Source organism: Mustela nigripes, chromosome 12, assembly GCF_022355385.1.
Source record: "Mustela nigripes isolate SB6536 chromosome 12, MUSNIG.SB6536, whole genome shotgun sequence".
Taxonomy (NCBI): Eukaryota; Metazoa; Chordata; class Mammalia; order Carnivora; family Mustelidae; genus Mustela; species Mustela nigripes.
The window spans coordinates 41,595,702-41,617,302 of NC_081568.1; the positions used below are offsets into that span (position 1 = coordinate 41,595,702).

The 21,601-nt window shown below is 57.4% G+C and overlaps 2 protein-coding genes across 3 annotated transcripts in view; both read right to left on the reverse strand.

The window, feature by feature from the left end:
* Positions 1-7,452, reverse strand: part of CAMK2A (calcium/calmodulin dependent protein kinase II alpha) — a 57,925-nt gene extending 50,473 nt beyond the window's left edge. For both annotated transcript variants that reach the window (XM_059417158.1, XM_059417157.1), the window contains exon 1: positions 7,224-7,452. In XM_059417158.1, the coding sequence (XP_059273141.1) occupies positions 7,224-7,285 (62 nt within the window). In that variant the 5' untranslated portion in view covers positions 7,286-7,452. The remainder of the gene's footprint in view (positions 1-7,223) is intronic.
* Positions 7,453-13,915: 6,463 nt separating this feature from the next.
* On the reverse strand, positions 13,916-20,861 carry ARSI (arylsulfatase family member I). Its single transcript, XM_059416526.1, has 2 exons — positions 20,015-20,861; positions 13,916-16,197 (listed from the first exon to the last, which is right to left on the reverse strand). The coding sequence occupies exons 1-2, from the start codon at positions 20,332-20,334 to the stop codon at positions 14,790-14,792; spliced, it is 1,728 nt and encodes a 575-aa protein (XP_059272509.1). The 5' UTR covers positions 20,335-20,861; the 3' UTR covers positions 13,916-14,789.
* Positions 20,862-21,601: the final 740 nt, after the last annotated feature.

A 21,601-nucleotide genomic window follows, 5' to 3' on the forward strand; every position in this document is an offset into this window, starting at 1 on the left:
TCTGGGCCTCAGTTTGCCTATTTGTGAAATCAGCTGTGGGTCAATTCTAAACCCACTCTCCCTTAGTTATTTCTTTTCAAGCGGTGATGCCCTTTTAAAATAACAAACAAAACACAGCTATTCAGGTCCCCAAATGGCAAACAGATCAGAGGAGAGAGGGCCTGTGGGGGCTGGAGACCCCATTTGTTTGGTTTTTCTCTCTCTCCTCCCCAGCTCACCATAGCAGCTCTGCCCAGAACTCCACAAAAGACAGCATTTTACAGCCAGAAAATTCTAGGACCTTATTACTGAAGCCACACATCTCCCTCCTCCCATCCCAGGCTGCAGCCACCCACGGCCAGGCTCCAGAAGATGCGGCAGGGACTCGGTGTCTTTGAGCTGTCCCCTACCCCACAGACCTACCCCATGCCAACCCAGCAGAAGTCTCGTGGGGGACACAGAAGGCCTGGGAACCGGAAGATTCTGTTTGCTGAGGGGAACATTGAACCAACAGAAGTCCCAACATATTTCTTGTTTTGGCTGTGCATGGGTTTTCTTGAATGGGTTACAAAAAGGGAACTTGAAAAATATTCTCAGACCTTGGAGATAGGACCAGAGCAGACAGAGCAGGGGGCGATGCGGAAGGTCTGCTTTCTTCCCAGGCTACATGAACCTGCACACCCTGAAGGCTTCCAGAGGTTCAGAGAGAGAGGCTCCAAGGGCTAAGGGGGCCAAGCGCCAGACTGGAAAGAGGTTGGAGTGCCCTACTTTTGTATGTCTTTGGCTTGTGTGACTTTGCGCAGGACCCTGGCCCTCTCTGGGCCTGAGTTCTCGATCCGAAGGACAAAGGAGCACTCCCCATTCCGAGTGAACCTGAGGATATTCTGGCCCCTAAACCATCTCCCACTGCATGCTTGTGCCATCTCACCAGCGAAGGCAGGAGGAAGATGGAGGCAAGGGGTGGGGAGGGCTGTGAGTGTGTGCCTGTCTGGGGCCACAGTGTTCCCTGCCTCCTGAGGCCGTGTCCATCTGGGGGCCTGGAGTTGGGGCGTGGTGGTGGGAGACGAGCGGGTCTCATAATTCAGAAGTCCTGCCTATGCTGAGCTGAGCTCCACCTCTGTGTTCCTCTCCACTTTGGCTCTGCACAGGAGAGGACACCAGCTGAGAGGGGACGGGAGGGGAGAGGGGGAAGGAGAGGAGAGGAGAGGACATGCTCCCTCAAGCCCTCTCAGAGGGGTCCTTTCTTCCTGCTCAAGTCCTCCGGCTCCTCAGCTTTCCCTCCCTTGGCTTGGCTTCCAGAACTGCCCCACCCTGCCAGGCTCCCTCTTTAAGATCATCTAGGAAAGGCTTTTACAATTTTCTCTGGGCCCTAAGCACCCAAAAGTCGGGGGCAGACTGAGCAGGCCTAAGAAGAGCAGAATCCCCAACCTCCCTGGGGCTAAATAACACACCTCAGAGCCTTTGCCTGTGCTGTTCCCACTTTGAAGCACACTCTTCCATCTTCTTCCTTCTGACTAACTCTGATTCAACCTCCAGCTCCCCAGTGTCACCTCCTCGGGGGAGCTTTCCCTGATACCTTCCCCATCCCAACTAGCTGTGTCTGTGCATCTCATAGCTCTGTGTTTGTGCTCGTAGTCCTTACCTAGTTGCATTTAAGTAATAACTTCTGGGGGCGCCTGGGTGACCTAGTCGGTTAAGCATCCGACCCTTCCTCCCAGCTCATGCCCACTTTCCACTAGGCTGTGAGCCTCAAGGGGCAGGGACCGCATAAGCCTTGCCTATGGGACATCCTGGGCTAGGCTCAGGGCTGTGCTCAGGAAACACTTGTTGCATGGATCCAAGAGGCACAGACATGTTCCTCCTTTTATGTGATCCCCAAGGCCCTCTACTTTCTCCAGCACAGACATCTTGGGAGCAGTAATATCCTGGAAAGCCTGGGCTAGGCCTCAGCTGGTGGGGACCTACTCTGGGGTCTGCGCTGGCCTGGCCTGGGGCGGGGAAGGGGCAGGCTTCCTACTGTGCCCCAGAGAAGCTCCAAAGAGAAAGCAATACAGGCAGCCTGCGTGCAGAAGAAGGTGGACTCTGGCACAGGGAGAGGCGTACAAATGGGGGAGGGCAGGGTTGGGGAGCAGGTCCTGTGCTGGTCCCACCCTGAGGGACACTCAGAAGCCCAGTCAGCATCATCTTGCTCTCCCTGCGCTGGGAGGGACACTCGTGCCGGACTCTCTGTCGGAACCCGCGCATGCGCAACAAGGAAGCAGGCTTTGGGCTCCGAGGCTCGCCTTCCCCACACAGGGAAGGCCGGGGTCCCAGACTGCAGGGGTGCTGGCAGCGGTGTCACTGTGTGCTTGTGTGGGGAGGCGGGCGGGCAGGAGGGAGGCTCGGTGGAGTGTCAGTGTGTCTCGGGCTGTGTGGGGGCGGCTGTGTGGGGGCGGAGGGCTGCGGCACGCACCAGAACATGTGCGTGCGTGCCTGCCTCTCGGGTGGCTTGGAGGGGGAGGAAGGAAAGTCTGTCCCCTTCCCTGGTCCTGCACCCTCCACCTTGAGGACCTCCCTGCCCCTCACCCCTAACCCAGCATCCCATCCTTGGTCTTCGGTCCCTGCACAGGATCTGGTCCCCTACTTTGACTTTAGCATAGCCTCTTCCTATGGCCTGGGGCTATTTCTCTCTGGGTGTTGGTTCCACCATCTAGGCTATAAATAGACAGTGTATGGGTCCTCCCAGTTTGATGTTCTGGGAGTCGGAAATTTCCCAAGTGTGCCTTCCACAGAGGGAAGCTAAAGAGGGTAGCACCTCTACTGGGGCATTTCAGCATCTGCAGAGTTATTCTGATCCCATTTCACAGATGGTAAAGCTGGGGTTCACAAAGGACAGGGGATCCACACGGGGTGGTCCAGTAACTCCGAGGCAGAGTCATGACTGGAAAATAAGCCTCAGCTCAGAATTCTCTTGCCCAGAAGCGGCGGCCCCTCTGCCCTAACAGTGTTCCTTGGACGCAACAGCAAGAGGGGTCCCTCTCATGAACTGCCCCCCCAAATGCCGGACGCTTGCACACTGGGCCTCCCCCTCCTCAAGCTTCAGCTGTTCCTCTGTCTGACGGTGCAGAAGCCCTCTGCCTTCCTCAGAGCTAATGGATGGAGAGCTGCCTCACTGACCCCAGAGCTCTGTGAATGTGAGAGGCTATTAGAAGCAAAATGAAAGCACACCCCCATCTTTGGGGGTTCTCTCTCCCCAGCATTACCCTACAGAGCCTCCTGATAGCTCAGCCAGGGAAGGAGGGGTTGCTTGGTGGATGTTAGAGCTTGTCTCCCGTGAGGCAACCACAGCATCCGGGTTCCTGGTACCTCAGTGTGGGAAGCAGCCTCTGGGCCCCAGGTCCCCCCGCCCAGGCCCAGTTCCTGACACACACCATTCGGGTAAAAGGGGCAGAAAGCTCCAGAACCAGCTCTTGCCCGTCCCTCTGCCCACCTGGCTTGCCCCTCCCCCAGCCCAACACTGCCCTCCAGTCGATTTCATATCCCAGTTTCTAGAGAAGAGCAGGCTGCCCTCTATCTGGTCTCCCTCCCTCGCTCTCCTTCTCTCAAGTAAAACCTCCTTCTGGACCACTCCATGATTACACAGGCTGCAGAGCAATTCTCTGCCTCCCTCACCTCTCCTGGAAGTGGGATCCAAAGCCCAGAGAATGTCAAAAGGCTGGAGGAGGCATCCTCCTTCTCTGCCTCCTAGAACCAGATCCCTTCCTCCCACATCCTGGGTTCTGCCCGGAGCTCTGGCTCGGCTGCCCAGACCCGCTCTGACCACGAAGCTGCCATTACCACAGCTGGCTTCCCAACAAGCTCTGGTGCTCCTATGGGCTTTTATTTCTTGTATCTTCTGGGAGGAAGAAGGGTGGGGGTCAGGGAGGAGTGAGTGAACCAGTCTCTGGATTCCACCTTAACCTTCTAGGGGACCTGGAATCAAGATCCTACTTATGTGCACCCTATGCAGAGTGGGACCTTTGTCCAGGAGCACCGAGGGGCCTCAGAAGCCACTGCCGAGGGCCCTTGGGACTCAGGATCACTCCCCACCCAGCTGGCTGCCCATCAGGTGGGAAAGCAGCAGCTATTCTTACATCCATAGCCAGCCCTGCCTTGGACTCCTAGAAGGCCTGCAGTCACAAGCCAGGGCTCACTGAGTGGGATGCCACGAAGCCCTCCAGACACGTGCCCTCCTCTCCAGCCAGGCAGCTCCTCTCCAGCCAGGCAGCTCAGGGCCCTGCAGAAGGACCTCCAGTGCCTTCCCTGCTCCCTTGCAGGACTGTGCCAGCTGCCTTGGCAAGTCGCCCTGCCAGTGATCTGAAGTGGGCTCCTGGAATGGGGACTCAGCTTCTGGGGGCTGACCACAGGGTCCAGGCCGCCGGGGATTGTGGGTCCACAGTGGAAGGCTGGGCCCTGCAGACATCTTCTTGGCTTCTCCCCACAGAAGGGGAGCTGGGTCAGGCCCTTCCCCCAAGCTGGGCCAAGTCCAGACAAAAGGTAAACCTGTGGCAGTCCCCAGCCTTGGGCTTCAGCCTGCCTCGCCTTGGACAACAGTGATCCCGACAGTAGTCCCTGCTGAAGGCCCACTGTGTGTCAGGCTTGTCATTAGGTCTTCACGCGTGCCATCTTACTGCATCCTCACAGCAAATGCTTTTATCTCCAGACTACAGGGGGAAAAGAGTGCGTCATGTGGCCAGTGTCACAGAGCTATGGGTGATGAGCTCCAGGGCCTGGGTCATGGTCTGGGCACTGCCCCTACCTGCCCCACTGGGTGCCTGGCTTGCAGACCACAAGTCCCAGCTGCTCCCTGAGGTACCCTGGCTTTTTTAACCCCTGCATCAGAGGCGGGAAGCCTCACTCCCTCCCATTACAAGCATCCTTCAGCCCAGGCCCATCCCCAGTCTTCCTAAGGTCCTGCAAGCTCCTGACATTGTCCGCAACATTTTGTAGATCTGTGTGTTTCTCCGGAGAATGTAGACTTGGGCTTTCATCAGATTCCTGGAGGAATACGCGACCTAAAAAAGGTTAGGAGCCCTTATGGTTCCGAAAGGAAGAGGTCTGAAATCAATCCATCACGGACTAGCCGTACCTGCCACCCTCGCTTTGCCTGCCATGGCTACACCAGGACTCCCTGTCCTCTGGAATTCTGCCCCTGCCCCGGTCCTGGCAGGCAGTGGGGTCGAGAAGACTCGCAAAGGCTCTCTGCACCAAGTCGCCCCCTCTCCCCTCCACCAAGCATCCGGTCTTCATGATATCCATCTCCTCTTGGGGCAAAACATCACTTTATTTTCACTTGAAGGGCCTGAGTCACATCTCAACTCCATTTCCCTGTACTATGTGACGCAGCCCTCCCAGCACCGAGCCTCGGCCATTCCCTGAAAGGCAGCTCCCAGCTAATGGGGGAACCCTGGCGTTCCGGGAGGGGGGAGCACGGGAACCCCGCCAGGCAGGGGCTCTGCGCCCTACAGCAGACAATATCAGACCTCCAGAGAATCTCGTGCCTACAGCCCGCCCCTGCCCCCAGCACAGAAACACACTCAGAAGCACAGTGAGTCTGCAGGCAAGAATGACTACATGCCTGCACGTGGGTGTGTACCTGTACAAGGGACCTGGTATGTACCTGGGAGTGCCAGGATAGCCTGGTATGTGAGTGTGAGAGGGTGTGTGTGTGTGGTGTGTGTGTGTGTGTGCAGGCAGCCTACTTGTACACAGCCACAGGCCCACCTCCCACACATATGCAGACACCAGCATGAGCTCACACATGCCTTCAACACCCACACTCCCACCCGAGCCTTTGGCCCAGGCCTCACACACACGCATATAAACCTTCCCATGTGTATGCCCCCCCCATCCCCACACAAATGTGCATGTCCGGACCTCCAAGGGATACCACTCTGCCCAAGTCCCATACACACATCCTTACACAGACACATATTTGCACAGACCCAGGCCTCAAACACGTCTCCGGCTGACGTGCACGCAGCTCTGACCTGCCACACGTGTGCACACACAGTGACGCACGTTCACGCCCGCACCCCCGTGCGAACCGGTCCACGGTACCCCATGGGCCCCTTGCACGCTGTCACAGTTGCAGGCCCTCCACATGTGGTTCATGCCAGCACCTCCTGCCGGTGCACCCGTGTGAACATTTGCATACACTCTTGGAGCACATACGTGTACCCCAGAGTCAGTCCTTATACAGCACACATCAAAAGACACACTGGTATGTGCCCTTCTGGACTGCACACTGGCGCAGATTTGCTCCCGGCGCCCCTTTCCCCAGCACTCCTGCTGCCCTGGCCAAGACCACCCCGGGCAGGGGAGCTGCTTTGCCCAAGGGGCGAAGTCTGCTTCCAAGCTGTACCCTTCCCCTGAGCCATCCCTGGGGCCTCCCTGGACCGATCTGGGAGAGTCTAGGATGCTTTTCTGACACTCCACGACCCCAAGAGGCTCTCCTCTCCCCCATCCTCACACCTTTCTCTCCACACCAGTCATCAGGGGGCATAAAATGAGCTCTGGGGCCGGACAACACTGCCAAGGAACCGGAGCTGGTATACCACTTAGCCCCTGAAATGGTAGTGCTCCCCCCAACTTGCCCGAGTGCCCCTCCCTGCCTCTCCACACCCCGGGAGCCCCACAGGCCCTTAGTTATTCACCCCTGCTATACTGATGCCCTCCCTCTAAGAGGAGCTGGGAGGAGGGAGGGAAGGAGGGAGGGAGGGGATGTGTTTTCACAGAGAAGTTGGCCACTCTGCACAGTTGCTGGTGGTGCCTGAAGTCAGGAGGGTCTACCTGGGAGATGGCGAACTCTCTCCCATCAGAGGTGTCCAAGTTGAGGCCAGATGAACACCTCCCGAGAAAGTCAGCAGGGGGTTCTGGCCCCGGATTTAGCTGCCTGGGAAGATCCTTTTTTAACCCTGAGTGTCTAGAAATCTGTGTGTGCCCAGTAGTGTGCACTCGGGTGCGTGTGTCTGTGTGTGTATGCTTGTGTGCGTGCGTGCATACTGGCGTGCACCACTAGCCCTTCACCCCTACACACACACTCAGCTGGTTGGCCTTGGCACCTCTTTGCACCCGTGAACATGCCTACACCCAGCTCTGGGCAAATGTCCCCTCAAACATGCAGACTTCCTCCCTGTGCGTGCACAGGAAGCATGCAGGTGCACACTCCCGGCCCGTGACGCTGACCCCCTGCACCCTCCAGAACTCTCTGAGGTGCAACTCACTTTCCCAGTTCCTCGAAGAGCTGGTACTCTTCCGTGAAGCGGGTGCAGGTGATGGTGGCCATCCTGGCGCTGGGTGGGCAGGCGAGGCTTGGGGCTGGAGGACCAGGACTGGGGCTCTGCTGCTCTGCTCCTGGAACTAAGGGCCACTCGCCTGCCTGTGCTGCCGAGTGAGAGCCGAGAACCAGCTTGACTGACGAGCCCCGGGCTTCTGAGCAGGGCACTGTGGCTGCTCACAGCCTCGCGAGCCTTCGTCAGCATCCAGGTCCCCATGGCAACCACCTCCGAAACGCCCTGTTCCCGTTGCCCGGGTAACTGCCTCCCCAACACCTGCCTGCCTTCCACTGCAAAACCTGCTCCCGGACGCCCTGGCCCTAGCCGCACACAATGCTGCAGGCCTGTGTGGGCCCAGGGGCGGGTGGACCCGGCACCCCCACGGTGGTGGACTGACCAAGGAGCCTGGGGAGGGGGAGAAGAACAAACTTAATCCACAAGTGATCGTCTCTCTCCCCACCTCCCCCACCTCCAACTGTGGGTCCCTTGTAGCAGACAGGATGGGATTAAGTGGGGCAAAAAGGCAGTTGCCATGGTAACGTCCAGTGGGTGCCACATTCTGGGATGGTCCCCAGGAAAGACAGGATGCAGTTACCCTGGCAACTTCATCTCCTCTGGAGAGACAGGTATTGCCCCGTTGCCCTGGCAACAGCCGGGTTCCAAGGTTTACAGGAAGCGATGGCTAATTCATTGGGATCTCTCTCCCAGTGGATCACTGTAGTCTGTAACTGTCTCTCTGCTCCCCTCTGTATTTTGTTTTTTGCCTCTGTCTCTGTCTTCCTTATTGTGTTCTCGTTCTCTGCCACCTTGTCCATCCCACTGGTGCTCTAGCTTGAGGGACAAGTGCAGAGGAGACATTGGGATTCTGGAGGGAACGGCCCTGCCGGCCCGCTCACCCCCACCCCTCTCCTCCATTCCATGCCCCCAGAGGGACCATGGAGATCTGGTCTCCTGGGGCTCATGTCCCAGTTTCTGCTTGTGCTTCAAGTCAAGGTGAAAGAGGCGGAGGCGGCAGTGCGGAGGGAAACATGGCCTGGCATGGAGGGGAGTGGCCATGGGCCTGCCCTGAAATCCTCATTCTCTCTTTCTCATTCCCCTTTTTCCCTGCCAAGTTCAACTCTTCAGGGCAGCAGCCAGATCCATGGCCCCAAGATCTCACTCAAGCCTGGGGGTGGGGGAGGTGTGGTTTGGAAGGAAAATGGTTGGAGTTTAAGGATCTGAGTTCAACTCCAGTTCTGCGGTTTGTGAGCTGTGTGACCCTGGGAAAGTCACTGCCCCTCTCTGATCCTCCGGCGTCCTTTTCTGCAAAACAGAACAAAGTTGCCACTGCAGAGGAAGGCTGTGAAGAGGGAGTGGGTTAAGGGCTGTGGAAGCCTTTGGGAAGTATGTAAACATGAGGCCTCTTTTTAGTTTCTGGAAGAGGAAAAGGAAGGTCTAAAGCGGGACCATGACCACCCCCATCACTCTCGCTTGGACTCAGAATTTCACACCCACCTCCTCCACTCAAGCTCATTTCACAGCCCACCAGGCTGAGGTCTCATGCCAGCATTTGCCCACAAGGAGCCCAGGTGAGATAAAAGGGTCCAAGATCCCAACCTTCGGAGCTGCTAACCCACCCCTCTGAACCTTCCAATTGCCTTACTGGTCACCTCACTTGCTGAACATATTGTCCACTTCTTGGTAATCCCCAACCCTAGCGGGTCCCTGACTCACTACCTTGGGGCCTGGGGCCCCTGGAGACGTCTGGCTACCCTCTCCCACAATTCTGCCCCTCTCCCTGGGCATCAGGGGTGGGAGAGAATGATGGGATTGGCTCTCCAACTCAGGACGTAGCCACTTCTTCCCAGGAGAGAAACAGGAGGGAGGCCGAGGGGAGGGAGAGGAGGCGAGCTAGGGAGGAGGGGTAATGGCTTAGCCACTAATTGCACCATTACCACCTTCAGAAAAAGGAAAAACCACTCCGTTTTGTTTCTGCGCACAATATGCTTCCTGCTCCTGCCGCCAACGTTGCAATTCAGAGGCAGAGAAGAGAGGCCTTTGCTCGGGGCCGCACAGCTGGTGGGAGCGGGCTGGGCATGGAAAGCTGAGGCTGCCAGGGGTGAGAGGCAGATGCAGGGGAAGTGGGGGAAGGGCCGCACGGCCACCATCCCGCCCAGACCCTCTAGCCCTTCCTGGGAGAGGCATCCATTCATGAAGGTGTTGCAACAGACCTTAGTGACCTCTGAGGCCACCTCGGTCACTGTCCAGGGGAGAGGAGAGGGGCTCCACCATTTATAGGCTGTGGGATTTTAGATGAGTTGCCTAACTTCTCTGTGCCTCAGTTTCCTCATCTGCAATATTCCCTATCTCCCGGGCTGTTTAAGGAGGAAGGAGATGAGCAGATGAGCATAGCCGCTGACACTCTGTAAATGCTCAGAGATGGGAAATTATTACTATTAAGAGACTCAGAAAGAAACCTTCTCTCCTCACTCTGCTCTGTCTGAATCGTGGAAGCACGTATCATGTCTTTGCTCCTAGCACTTTGCAGTCCCACTGGAGTTGAGTTCCTGGTTTGAGCATCACCTGGCCCCAGCCAGGTCCAAGCAATGCCTGTAGGACAAAGGACAGGGGCTGGGATGAGAGGGCTCAGAGACCTCTCAGCTCACTTAATGAGGCTTTAGAAGTTAATACATTAAACAAATGGCAAACGGGTCCCTGTGGCTATATGAATGGGAGTCTGAAGTTCCAGACAAAGGAGGTGAAAGTTCTGCTCAGCTGGGAGCTGGCCTGACCATCCAGTTCCTGGGCTCGGGGCCCCAGCCCCAGCCCCCCACTGGTGAAGAGAAGCAGGTAGAATGCAGAACACCTGTCTGGAGGTCTTGCCCTCAGGTCACTGGAAGATCTAGGGGGACAAGAGGGTCAGAGGCTCATGGCCAGCTCCCTCCCTGTTTCTGACAGCAACCATGGAGGTGACCTGTGTGACTTCAGAGAGCAAGGGCGACCTAGCCCTGCACCACTCCATCCCGCCCCCCACCCCTCTTGGTCACCCTTTCCTACCTCTGTCTTCTTTTTCACTCCTCTTCCTCCTCTCCTTTCTCTTTCCCACCTTTACCCCACTTTCCTCCTTCCCCAAAGTGCTTTCTTCTCAATCCTCCCTATCCTTCCAGTGCCTTCCCCCGCCCCTTTATTTCTCCCTCTCTCCCTCCTGCCTCCTCTTGTCCTCCCCAGCCCAGACCCCGTGCAGGAAGGTGGGACACGGCACGACACGCAGGACCTGGTGCCAGAGAGATGGCTGGAGAGGAGGGAGAAGACCCAAAGGTCTCCTTGGCAACTCTCTCTTATGCACACACCCGCTTGGAATCTTGGAGAGCTTAGCTCAGGGTATGGGCACTGCCTTGGACGGGCCCTCCCGCCCCATCCTGGATTTGACTGTTGCCCCCCACGACAGCTAATTCACTGCCTCCCCTGTGCCCACAAGCCTGGCAGCTCTGCCTGGTGGTGGCGGGCAGTAAGGAGCCAGGCCTGCCTCTGGGATGTGGAGAGAATGAGCCGATTGCATGGCGGGGGACCGTTCCTGCCAGGGCCATGGCAGGCATGCGAGCCAGCACGTGTGTGCCCATCTGCAACACGCCTGTGGTACTCGAGAGCTGGCCTGCCCGCCACAGGCTGGTGGCTGGGGGCGGGAGCCCCAGAGGTCGCTGAGCACAGCCCCAGCATGCTAAGAGAGGGAACGGGAACACAAGCTATACCCCATGTCGATGGGATGGAAAAGAAAAGAACTAGGGCCAGGGCCAAGTTCCTGGGCCATGGCAGCGGTGGGGGGTACAGGGGGAATCAGAGCTTGGGAAGCATTGTGCCAGCCCACTCACATCCCACCTTGCACAGCCCACATGTACACACTCGCACACACACACCCAAGTGCCTCAGGGTCCTACAGGGTCTGGGCAGGGTACCACAGAGAACATGCCATCGGAAGGGTCCCCACGAGGCCTGTCCCACTAAGGGCAGTGAGCGTGGGGGGCAGAATCGGTGGAAAGTGGGCCAAGGGAGAAATGATCCTGCAGGGGGTCTGTCTAGGTGGAGGGCCATTTGGTTCATGAATGGCAGCAAGTAAAGCCAGGCTTACACTTGGGAGAGAAGTCGGGGGGCAGGGGCCAGCACTGTCCCCTGCAGGGTCCCCCGTAGGAGGCACTGCTTGCAGAGCAGAGGGAAGCAGGGAGCCAGGGGACAGAGGGCCATGGCAGTTAGAAGACACAGCCTGCAGTTAGAGGACTCAAGTTCAAGTCCGACTGTTGGTTAGGAATACTTATGGCAGGTCTTTTTCCCACTGGGGCCTCCATTTCCTCCTAAGAAATATGGGGACAAGATGTTCCCTCGCTGACTCCAAAAATATGAAAAATAGTTATTTCTGTTTAGAGCCAGGCCCAGTGCTAAGCATACTGTACAATTTATGCCTCACAACACATATCTGTGGGATGGGTTCGGTCACCGCCTATTTTGCAGAGATGCGACAGGACTTGCCCGTGTAGGGTCTGGGTGACTTTTGCACCTCCGTCCTATGTTCTTTGGCCTGCATGAGGACTGGAGGGGCCCTGACAGAGCCCAGATGGAGACCAAGGCCCAGAGACAGGAAATGGCCCTCCCTCAGTAGCAGAAGTCAGGACCAGAGTCAGGACATAATCCAGAATTCCGGACTCCTGGAACAGTGCTCCTTCCCTTACCCTGCTCTGCCTACTCCCTTCCTGCTGCTGCCGGGCTGCTTGCCTGAGGCCCAGGGTAGCTAGTCGGTACCAAGTGAGAGGAAGAAACACTGCCAAGGTCCAGGGTGGATCTCAGAGCCCTGCTGTCTAGCCATGTCCGGGGCTCCCTCCTGGTTCCTAGGGGACTGGTCACGTCTGCTCAAGACTCCACAGGCAGGGCCTAGCTAGGATAGGGCCATCCCTGGCTCTAACCTGGCTTGCTGGGAGATGTGCTGCCATCTGATCCAGCCAAGGGGGAAACCGAGGGTCTGTCTGGCATCTCTAGGGGAAACTGAGGGTCTGTCTGGCATCTCTAGGCTCCATTCTCTCAGATCAGTGACCCAAGGGGCCAGAGCTGCCTCTGGTCCACCCTTCCACCCACTCCTCCCTACCATAGGTGTATGAGCATCTGTTCAGCAGTAGCAGTCAGGGGCCTGATGCAGAGTCCAGAGCCAGGTGCTCTGCCTGGAGGAGAATCTCAGGGGCCAAAAGCCACACTGTCCACTGGACAAAACAGAAACCACGACAAGGAGGCTGAGCCTTTCCTCCCAAGGCCCTAATCCTGGAGGCTCCTTATCCCAGTCCCTTCCACCCATCTCGGCCCTGGGTAGGCAGGCTTGGGGACAGCCGGACTGTGGACCAGGTTGCAGGCTGAAGCTTCAGTGGGGCTCCTGGGCTGTCTGCTGGGTTCTGGGTTATGCAGGACTCTGGGCCAGGCCAGCTCTAGGCTGGGTTTGAGATGCTGCAGAGCTTCCTCCCCGGGGCAGCCTCAAGGCCCAGCTGGACTCTGTTGAAGGCCAGGTTAGCCACAGGGGGTAGGCTGTGGTGTCCAGGGAGGTGCAGAAAGGGTTTTTTATGGTCCTGCTCTCATGGCCCCAACGGATGGAGGCCCAGGAAAAGAAGCAGGGCTGCAGCTCAAAGTTAGGCCACCTAAGGGTAGTCTTAGGAGAGGCCTCCAGCGAACTGGTGGGAGCCGGGAGCTGCAGGAGAGCCCTGGAGCCACACCATTCTGGAAGGGCACAGCCCTACAGCTGGGGAAGCACCCAGTGGAGCTGGTGTGTCCTGGAGAACGGGCAGACTCTGACCAACCCATCTGTGGGATATGCTGGGCCCAGGACACCATCCCAGTGGACGACTTCTTCAGTCTCCCTCCTGAGCAGGCAGAAGCGCTGGCGGTGGCCGGAACCCAGAGGCCTCAGCCAGTCCCGGCCCCTGTGCTCTGTCCTGCACAGCGTAGGCATCAACCTCCTAGAGACAGAGAAAGATCCCGCTGGGGGCAGAGGAAGGGGCCCAGGCTATGGTCCGTCACCTCGGCCCTGCAGCCCCAGGCTAGACGCTCGCTGCTGGGCTCAGCTAGCTCTGCAGAGGGGATGCACTCTGGAACCCGTCCCCAAACCCCCTCCACTGCACCGCACCCAGCCCACCCCGCCCCGCCCGTCCTGCTCATCCACAAGCTGACGAGTCCTAACAGGCCTCCTTTGCCAGTGACAAAAATAACTATTTTCAAAATTCACAGCAGGGCTTTCGCCTACACACGCTGCACCGACTGGAACCTGAAGGGAGATATGCAGAACGCAATGTGCGGATAGAGGCACGCTCTGCAGCAAGCAGGCTCTGAGCCCCCTAGGCCCCTCTTCCCGCCACTCAGCCCATGCTCCCCAGCACACACGTACAGGGGTCCCTGGAACGACCAAGTCGGAAGAGCTCTTAAATCATCCATTGTACACAGGGGGACACTGAGGCCCAGAGAGGCTCTGGGATTTGCCAGAGGTCGCCCGGTGGGCCTGTGGCAAGGCTGGGCCAAAACTCGTACATTCTGCTTCCCCACCAGCCTGTCTACCTCCTCTCCCACAGACTCGGTCAGTGGTGAGCTTCTACTTGCCCTCAGGAAGCACACACCCACACCGGTGCTCACAGACAGCCCTGCGGCCTTGGCGTCCATGTGACTGCATTTTAATCAAGTTCATGGGCTCCTCCACAACCATTACCTTGGCCAGTATATCTCTATAGCCCTTTGAGGTAGGCGGAGCTAGGGCTAACAACCCCATTTGCAGATGGGGAAATCAAGGCCCAAAGGGGAAGGGTTGGGTCCAAGGTCAAAGCAGCACCCAGTGTCCTGATTGTTAGTTCGGAGCTCTTTTCACAGCTGTTCCCATCACCCTTGATCCTGCTGTAGCTAACAGCCCAGTCTGTCCTCTGGGTGCTAGGGGCCAGAAGGAGAGCTTTCTCCCATAGCTCCCAGCACTTGTCTGGCCTCGAGATTGGCCCAAACCATGGGAGGACCAGGAAAGTCAGCCGCTATCCCTCCACTTCCGCCCTCAGCACTCTGGCCCGACCACCATGCCTCAGCGAGGGTCCAGGCCTAGAGACGCCTCCATGTGGCCCCTCACCCAAGCAGTATCCCAGAGGTGCAGGCTTCAAGGGCAAGGTCATCGAAGAGCTGGGAGGTGGCAAGGTCAACGGGAACTCCATCATGGCCCCAGGCGCCAGGTTCACTCCACGGAGCCACCAAGTCATTACAGCTCTTTCACCTAGTAAGACACGGAGGCCCTGAGAGCTCACGCAGGCCACTTGAGGTCACAGAGCAAGTCAATGGAGAGGTGGGACTGGAATCCAGGCAACCGTGTCTAGTTTATTCTCCCCCAGGCCAAGCTCCCCACCCTTCAATGGAGGAACTCTCTGCTCCCCATTTCCCTACAGGTGGGAATTTGACCTCAGGCCCCTTGGTGGGGAGGGGCAGGGCCAGGCCTGATTGGGTAAGTACATCTAGGGGGACAGAGATCATGACGTCCCCCCATCAGATCCGCTGGGACATCAGCCTGGTGTTGAGTTTACGAAAAAAGGATCGAAGCTTGCAAATCTTGCATTTTTTCTTGCGGCGCCCTCGGGAGAAGCTTCGAGCCCTGCCTTCCTCTTCCTCCTCTTCCTCTTCTTCCTCATCACTGGCCCAGGGCCCCCAAGCACCCCCATTAAAGTCGGGATGGGCCCGCGGATTCTCAGCTGGGTAGCGCACAGGGATGGCTGTGCGGTTATAGTCCACCAGACGGGCCAGAAGGGCACGGACCACATCGGGCCGTTGGCCAGCCAGGTCCTCCCGTTCGTAGGGGTCAGCGCTGATGTTGAAGAGCCACACCGCCTGGCGGGCACTGGCCATGCGCTCGAGGTTCCACCAGCTGCCGGGAAAGGCGGCCAGCATCTGCGGTGGGATCCAATCCCCATAGCCAGGGTCCCCTGTGAGCAGCTTCCACTCACCCACGCGGATGGCAGCCTGCACAGCTGTGTTCCAGATGCCAAAGCCAGCCTCCAGGGAGCCATGCCGGGCATGGTTGTAGAGGGGGTCGATATTGTGCAGGATCTCTGTGCGCGGCGAGGCCCGGCCCTCACTGATGGTGGGCCACACATCATAGCCATCTAGCCCATCCGCCGCCGAGGCAGTGCCACCTGCCAGACCCACCAGGGTCGGGTACCAGTCAGTGATGTGCACCAGCGCCCGGCTTGTCCGGCGCTTTCGCTTGAGCAGGGGGCTGTGGACGAAGCCGAGGCCACGCACACCCCCTTCCCAGTAAGTGCCCTTGCGTCCTCGCAGCGGCCAGTTGCTACCCCCGGAGAAGGTCTGGCCGCCGTTGTCGCTAGAGAAGATGATGACGCTGTTGTTGTAGAAACCGTAGCGCTTGAGGGCCCCGGTGATGTTGCGCACGGCCTCATCCATGCAGGTTACCATGGCCGCATACTTGCGCCGGGCCACATTGCCCATGCCGCGGTAGCGGTACAGGTACTCGCGAGGGGACTGCAAGGGCGTGTGCACGGCCTGGAAGGCCACGTAGAGGAAGAGGGGCCGCCGGGGGCTGTGGCTAGCGAGGATGTGGCTGACCCGCTGGGCGTAGAGCATGGTGGAGTACTGGCCGCTGAGCCCCCAGGCCACGCTCTCGCCCTCGTGCAGGTCAAAGCCACACACCCCGGGCCCATCACAGTTGTCGTAGGTGTAGTAGTCCACGTTGCCGGTGAGCGAGCCCAGGAAGGTGTCGAAGCCCCGGCGGGTGGGCAGGCACTCCTTCCGGTAGAAGCCCAGGTGCCACTTGCCCACCATGTGGGTGGAGTAGCCTGCCTCCTGCAGCTTCTGGGGCAGCGTCACCTGGTCCAGGGGCAGGCAGTTAGGCTGCCGAGGGCGGATGATGGAGTGTTGAAGTCCGGTGTGGATCTGGTACCTGGTGGGAAGAGGACGGCGTATGGAAGGCACAAGGAAGCTACAAACCACCACTCCAGTGCCCTCCCTGAGGGGGGCTCTGCTCCCAGCACTTCCAGCAAATGCACAGTAATAGGCATGCAAAAAGCACTCCAAATGCGTTGTCTCAACAGAATCCTCAAAATCCTCAAAATCAATAGAAGCTGATTATTTATTGTTTGACAGATGAGGAGCCTGAAGCTTGGAATGGTTCAACCACTCATCCAGGATCACGCAGCCAGGAAGGTGGGGGAGTTAAGAGTCGAACCCAGGTTAATCATGACAAAAAAAAATAATAATAACTAATACCAAGTCCTCTCTCTGTGCTCGGCATTGTGCTAAGCCCCTTATACTAAGCATCTCACCAACTCCCCACTAACCTAGGGAGTGTATGCGTGTCATTATTATTCCCATTTTCCAAATAAGGAAACTGAGGCTCAGTAAGTTAAGTCATTTGCCAAGTGATTCAAACAATTAGTAACTGGAGTGGGGATCTAAATCCCAGGGGCCTTCAGAGACTTCAGAATTCCTAAGTTCTTTCAAAGAATGAGTCACTTTTGTTTCTGGGTTAACATTTAGTACACATGATCATCATCCTATGTGGCCATTGGGTTCTGCTTAGTTGTACGTGCTCGTGGGTCCAGTGGTATGTAATGGGGCTGTCCTTTACTCAACTTTGTATTCCCGGCATTCAGGTGATGTTTAAACAATCCTCAATTACGTCTGGAAGGAAAGAAGGAAGGAAGGAAGGCAGGCAGGCACTCAGGATTTTAGAGGCAGAAGGGATCGAAGTCAATTTCTAGTGTATTTATTCTGTCTTTAAAAACACAGGTCCAGGGCGCCTGGGTGGCTCAGTGGGTTAAGCTGCTGCCTTCGGCTCAGGTCATGATCTCAGGGTCCTGGGATCGAGTCCCGCATCAGGCTCTCTGCTCCGCAGGGAGCCTGCTTCCTCCTCTCTCTCTCTCTGCCTGCCTCTCTGCCTACTTGTGATCTCTCTCTGTCGAATAAATAAATAAAATCTTTAAAAATAAAAAAATAAAAAACACAGGTCCAGGAGCACCTGGGTGGCTCAGTTGGTTAAGCGTCTGACTTTCACTCAGGTCATGATCTCAGGACCCAGGGATGGAGCGAGGAGTGGAGCCTTGCATCAGGCTCCACACTCAGCAGGGGGTCTGCTAGTCCCTCTCCTTCTCCCTCCGGCCCTCGCCAGTTCGTGCGCTCTCTCTCTCTCTCATAAATAAATAAAATCTTAAAAAAAAAAAAAAAAAGACAAACAAACAAACAGAAACCCCATATCCAGAGGAGGGGAAGGGCCTTGCTCAAGGTCACTCAGGGGTCAGGGGCAAAACCAGGACTTGAACATAAGTCCAAGCAGAGTCCAAACCCAGACTTGTCTCCAGCAAACTCAGCTGCCACGTCTCTTCCCCCATGGTGGCCTCAGTGAGCTCACATAGACGGGTGAGCTGGGTAGGATGGCAGGTCTCTGAAAACCCTCCAGTTCCCAAATTTTATGAGACCAGTTCTCACGTGCCTGCCTATACATTCATGTGGCCCCTGGATCTGGGTCACTCACCCAAGCTGACGCTCTGAGGCAGGAGCAAATGGGTTAGCAGAATCCTGCATTCCTCATCTATTCATTCAAATCCCTTCTGCGGTCAAGGTCCCCATGTGATCTGCTTGTGGTGTCCAGCCTTTACTCAGGTCTTAAAAGCCCAGAGTAAATAAGAAGGCTAGAACTTCACAAGAGTCTTAGAATCCCACAGCTTTTTCTCACCCCAGAGGAATCCTAGTTAAGCCAAGACCTGAGAACCTGACTCCTTTAACCCAGGCCTGGGGCGGCGGAGGGGGGGGGGGCTCTCCTATTTTTGGTTTCCTTAACTTAGAGCTCTCATCCTTAGTATCACTAGCTACTGTTGCCATTTTTATATTTGTCTCTACACCACATATATTATTTCACTTAAACTTCATTAAAAGCTACAGGGAAGACTATTACTATCCCCATTCCACAGCTAATGAAACTAAGGCTCTCAAAAGTACAGCACGGGCCCAACTGCAGACGGCTAGCCAGCAGGGGCTCCGAGCTTGGAACCCAGGTCTACACAGCTTGTGCTCAAATCCTCTCGGTGATGCTGGCTCTGCAGCCCCCAATCAAGCTAATGAATGATTCCATTTAATATGGGAAGTACCCCAGGGCCAAGCGGTGGTGGGGCCTCATCACAGGGCTGGGTACCTCGGAGGACCTGTTTGTAAAGTGGGCGGACCAGCTATGGGTCACCGAAGCCCGGCTGCAAGGGGGTAACATGAGAAACACTGACTCTCTCCAGCATTGCAGAGCACGACTGGATGCCTTAACAAACACTAATGAGAGTCGTCAGCATCAGTCAGATGGAGCCAGCTGCAGGGGGCGGAGGGCAGACGCTGCCCAGCCACGCTCAGCTAACTTCCCAGATCAGGGGGTTGGAACCCAGCCCTGCCGGCTGCTCATTCCCCTGCTTCAACCGAAAGTCACCTCTCGAGAGAGAAATGCTAGCTTGTGCACAATTCTTGGAGATGCAGGTTCTTTTTCCCCTGCTGGAGGTTAGTCCACATTTGGCCCTCGCCAACACTACTGACGCCCCAACCCATAATACATACACCAGCCCCTCTTCCACACTTCCCCGTTCTATCTCCCTCCCTCTCTGTTCCTGGAGCTGAATGCTGCGCTGGGAGCGGAGGAAGAAAAGGGACCTATTCGACTCCCAGCTCTGGGACCCCTGCCAACCACCTGGCCGCTCAGCCCCCTCTCCCACCGACCCCGAAGTTGGGCAGAGGCATGAGTTGGCCCCCCCATCCCCGACTCCATGCCTCAGTTTCTCCCACCCAGGGAAACAGGGAGAGCAAGGCTCTGGTTCCTGAGATCACACTAATGGCTTTTGGGGAGAACTTTGGAGAAGGCATGACTTGGACCCTATCCAAGGAGGATTAGCTTCAGTCTTGCCAAAGGATTTTCTCCTAAGTGGCCAGAGTTTGCCTTCCACACCCCCACCTCCTGTTACCCTGCTCTTTTAATCCTGTAATCCAGCCGCCTTGCCTGTGGACAACTCCTTACGGAGAAAGCAGCACGTCTCCTGGGGGCTCCCAGCCAACTTAGGAGGATTTCGCAGATGAAAAAACAGAGGTTTGGAGAAGTGAAGGAACTAGTCACAGGTCAAAGCATCCTGTGTGTGTCTTTCTGCCCCCGCTACACGTTCCTTGGTTTCCTTTCCATGCAGCCCTCGGTTTGGGAACCCTGATCCCTCCGGTGACCTAGAAGCTGCCATTTATTATAGCCAAGCAGGATACATACAATTCATCTCATCCTCGCCTTCTTCAGGATAAACACTGCCCTCCACTCTGTTTACGGACAGAGAAGGAAGCAGAAGCTTAGAGAAGCTGAATGATTTGCTCATGGTCTCCGGGTCTGTAATTAGAAGCAGGGTTAAAACCTAAGCGTCAGAGACTGCTGTGTGCCTCTCACAAAGGGATGCCCAGGTGTCTCCTTCGCATGGTGTACAGTGTGTGTCCTAGAACATCAGAAGGAGGAGACCTCAAAGATGATCCCATCCATTCAGTGTACAGTTGGAGAAACTGAGGCCCAGAGAGGGCAAAGGACTTAACTAATGATCACACAAGGCAACTGGAGATAGAATTGGCAGAGTCCTGGTTTCCCAGGTCCCAGAGGGGTTGGGGGTAGGGGGGCTTCTGGGAATGCAGAGGAAATCGACAGGCGGGATTTATTTGGGGCACATGGGGCCAGTCCCAGCAGCCTGGGGCATACCTACCTGCCAGTGAGAAGTTGGCTCCGCGAAGGCGTGCAGATGGGCTGAATATAATAATTCTCCAGCTTGACACCCTCAGCTGCCAGCCGGTCCAGTGTAGGGGTCTCGATATCGGAGCCGTGGTAGCCCACGTCGTGGTAGCCCTGGTCGTCGGTGAGGATGAAGATGATATGGGGAGGCTGGGGTGGAGCGGCCGTAGGCTGCTCCACCCCGGCCTCCCCAGGCCCGTCAGCCACCAGACTCGGCTTGGCCCAGTCCCAGGACAGGTAGCCGAAGCTGAGCAGGCTGACCAGCGAGAAGCCAGTGAGGGCGTGCATCGCCATGCCGGCCCGCGCGTCCCGGCGCACAGGGTTCCCGGGGCCTCACCGCCTCGCGCGCCCAGGGCGCACGGCCCGCACAACGGCCGGCTGGCCCGCCTGGACGCTGCGAGATCGTTCAGCGGCCCCGGGGGCAGCCCAGAAGTTGGATCAGGACCGGAGGGGGGACCTGCGCGGCCGCAGCGGGGCGCTCTGGGGAGGTCAGGCCCGCGCAGAGCTGCCTCCCGCCGCCCGCGCGCCCGCCCTGCACCGCCCTCGCTCCCTCTTTCCCAGCTCAGCCGGGCCAGCCTGAGACGCGGCGTGGCTGCTTCCAAAAAGTGCTCTCCACCATCCTCTGACTCTCCCCTTCCTATTAGCCCTCGATTTCTCCCGCCTCCTAATTTCTCTCGCCTCTGCTTTCCTTTCCTCCTCCTCCCGACCCTCCAGCCCCCGGCCCTGCCTCTCGCCCCGCCCGAGTCCTGAGAACAGTCGGGCTCCCCGCAGGGAGGCGGGCAGGACCCCAGCGGGGAAGGGGAGGGAGGCACGGGTTGGGCGGGCCTGGGGACGGGAGGGGACACCGCGGGAGAGAATGCGAAAAAGTTGTAACATCTGCCGGGGCAGAACCCCAGGTGGAGGGGCGGGACGGGGAGCAGCGGCTCCGCCCCCCGGGCGGGAAGCCCAGGCCCGGTCGGCCCTCTGGCTCCCTGGCTCCGGCCCCCTCCCGGCCGTCCCGGGCGGAGAACAGGAGGGAGAGGGGCTGCTTGGAATTCAGTGGAACAGCTCCGGAATGGCCCGGTCAGACATTCCAAGATCTTGGAACCTTAGCACCCCTGTGTGCCAGCCCTGGAGGGGTCGCGCATAGTTTTCTATTCCAACCCGTTCGTTCTACAGTTGGAGAAACTGAAGCCCTGAGATAGGTAGAAACTGGTGTAAGTCACAGGGCATGTTAGTAACTTCTTCGCCGGGGGCTCGGTGGCTGCTAGAGTGGCAGTAGAGACCGCAGTGGAGAACAGGGACGCCTTTAGCAAGCGCCTGAGGCTGGAAATCAGGAAACAAGGTTCTTGACTTTGCCAGCTTCCCTCTCCCCATCCCGACCCCTCCCCCTCTTCATTCTGCCCTTCGGGGATAGAACGCCAGCGCTAAAATCCAGAGGGCTGGGGCTGTTGAATACATCTTGTATCCACAGGATCCAGAAGTTAATCAGCACGTGTTGCATGAATGAATGGATGAGCGGGCCTCCCGCAGGAGTGCAGGCCAACTCTCACCCAAGGAAATCTCCCCAGCAGAGAAGGCA

Bases quoted from the DNA above. Each gene is read 5' to 3' on its own strand.
- ARSI (XM_059416526.1), bottom strand. From the start codon at position 20,334: ATGGCGATGCACGCCCTCACTGGCTTCTCGCTGGTCAGCCTGCTCAGC. The intron at 16,198-20,014 runs GTAGGTATGCCC...TCTTCCCACCAG, and splicing joins AGCCAACTTCTCACTGGCAG to GTACCAGATCCACACCGGAC.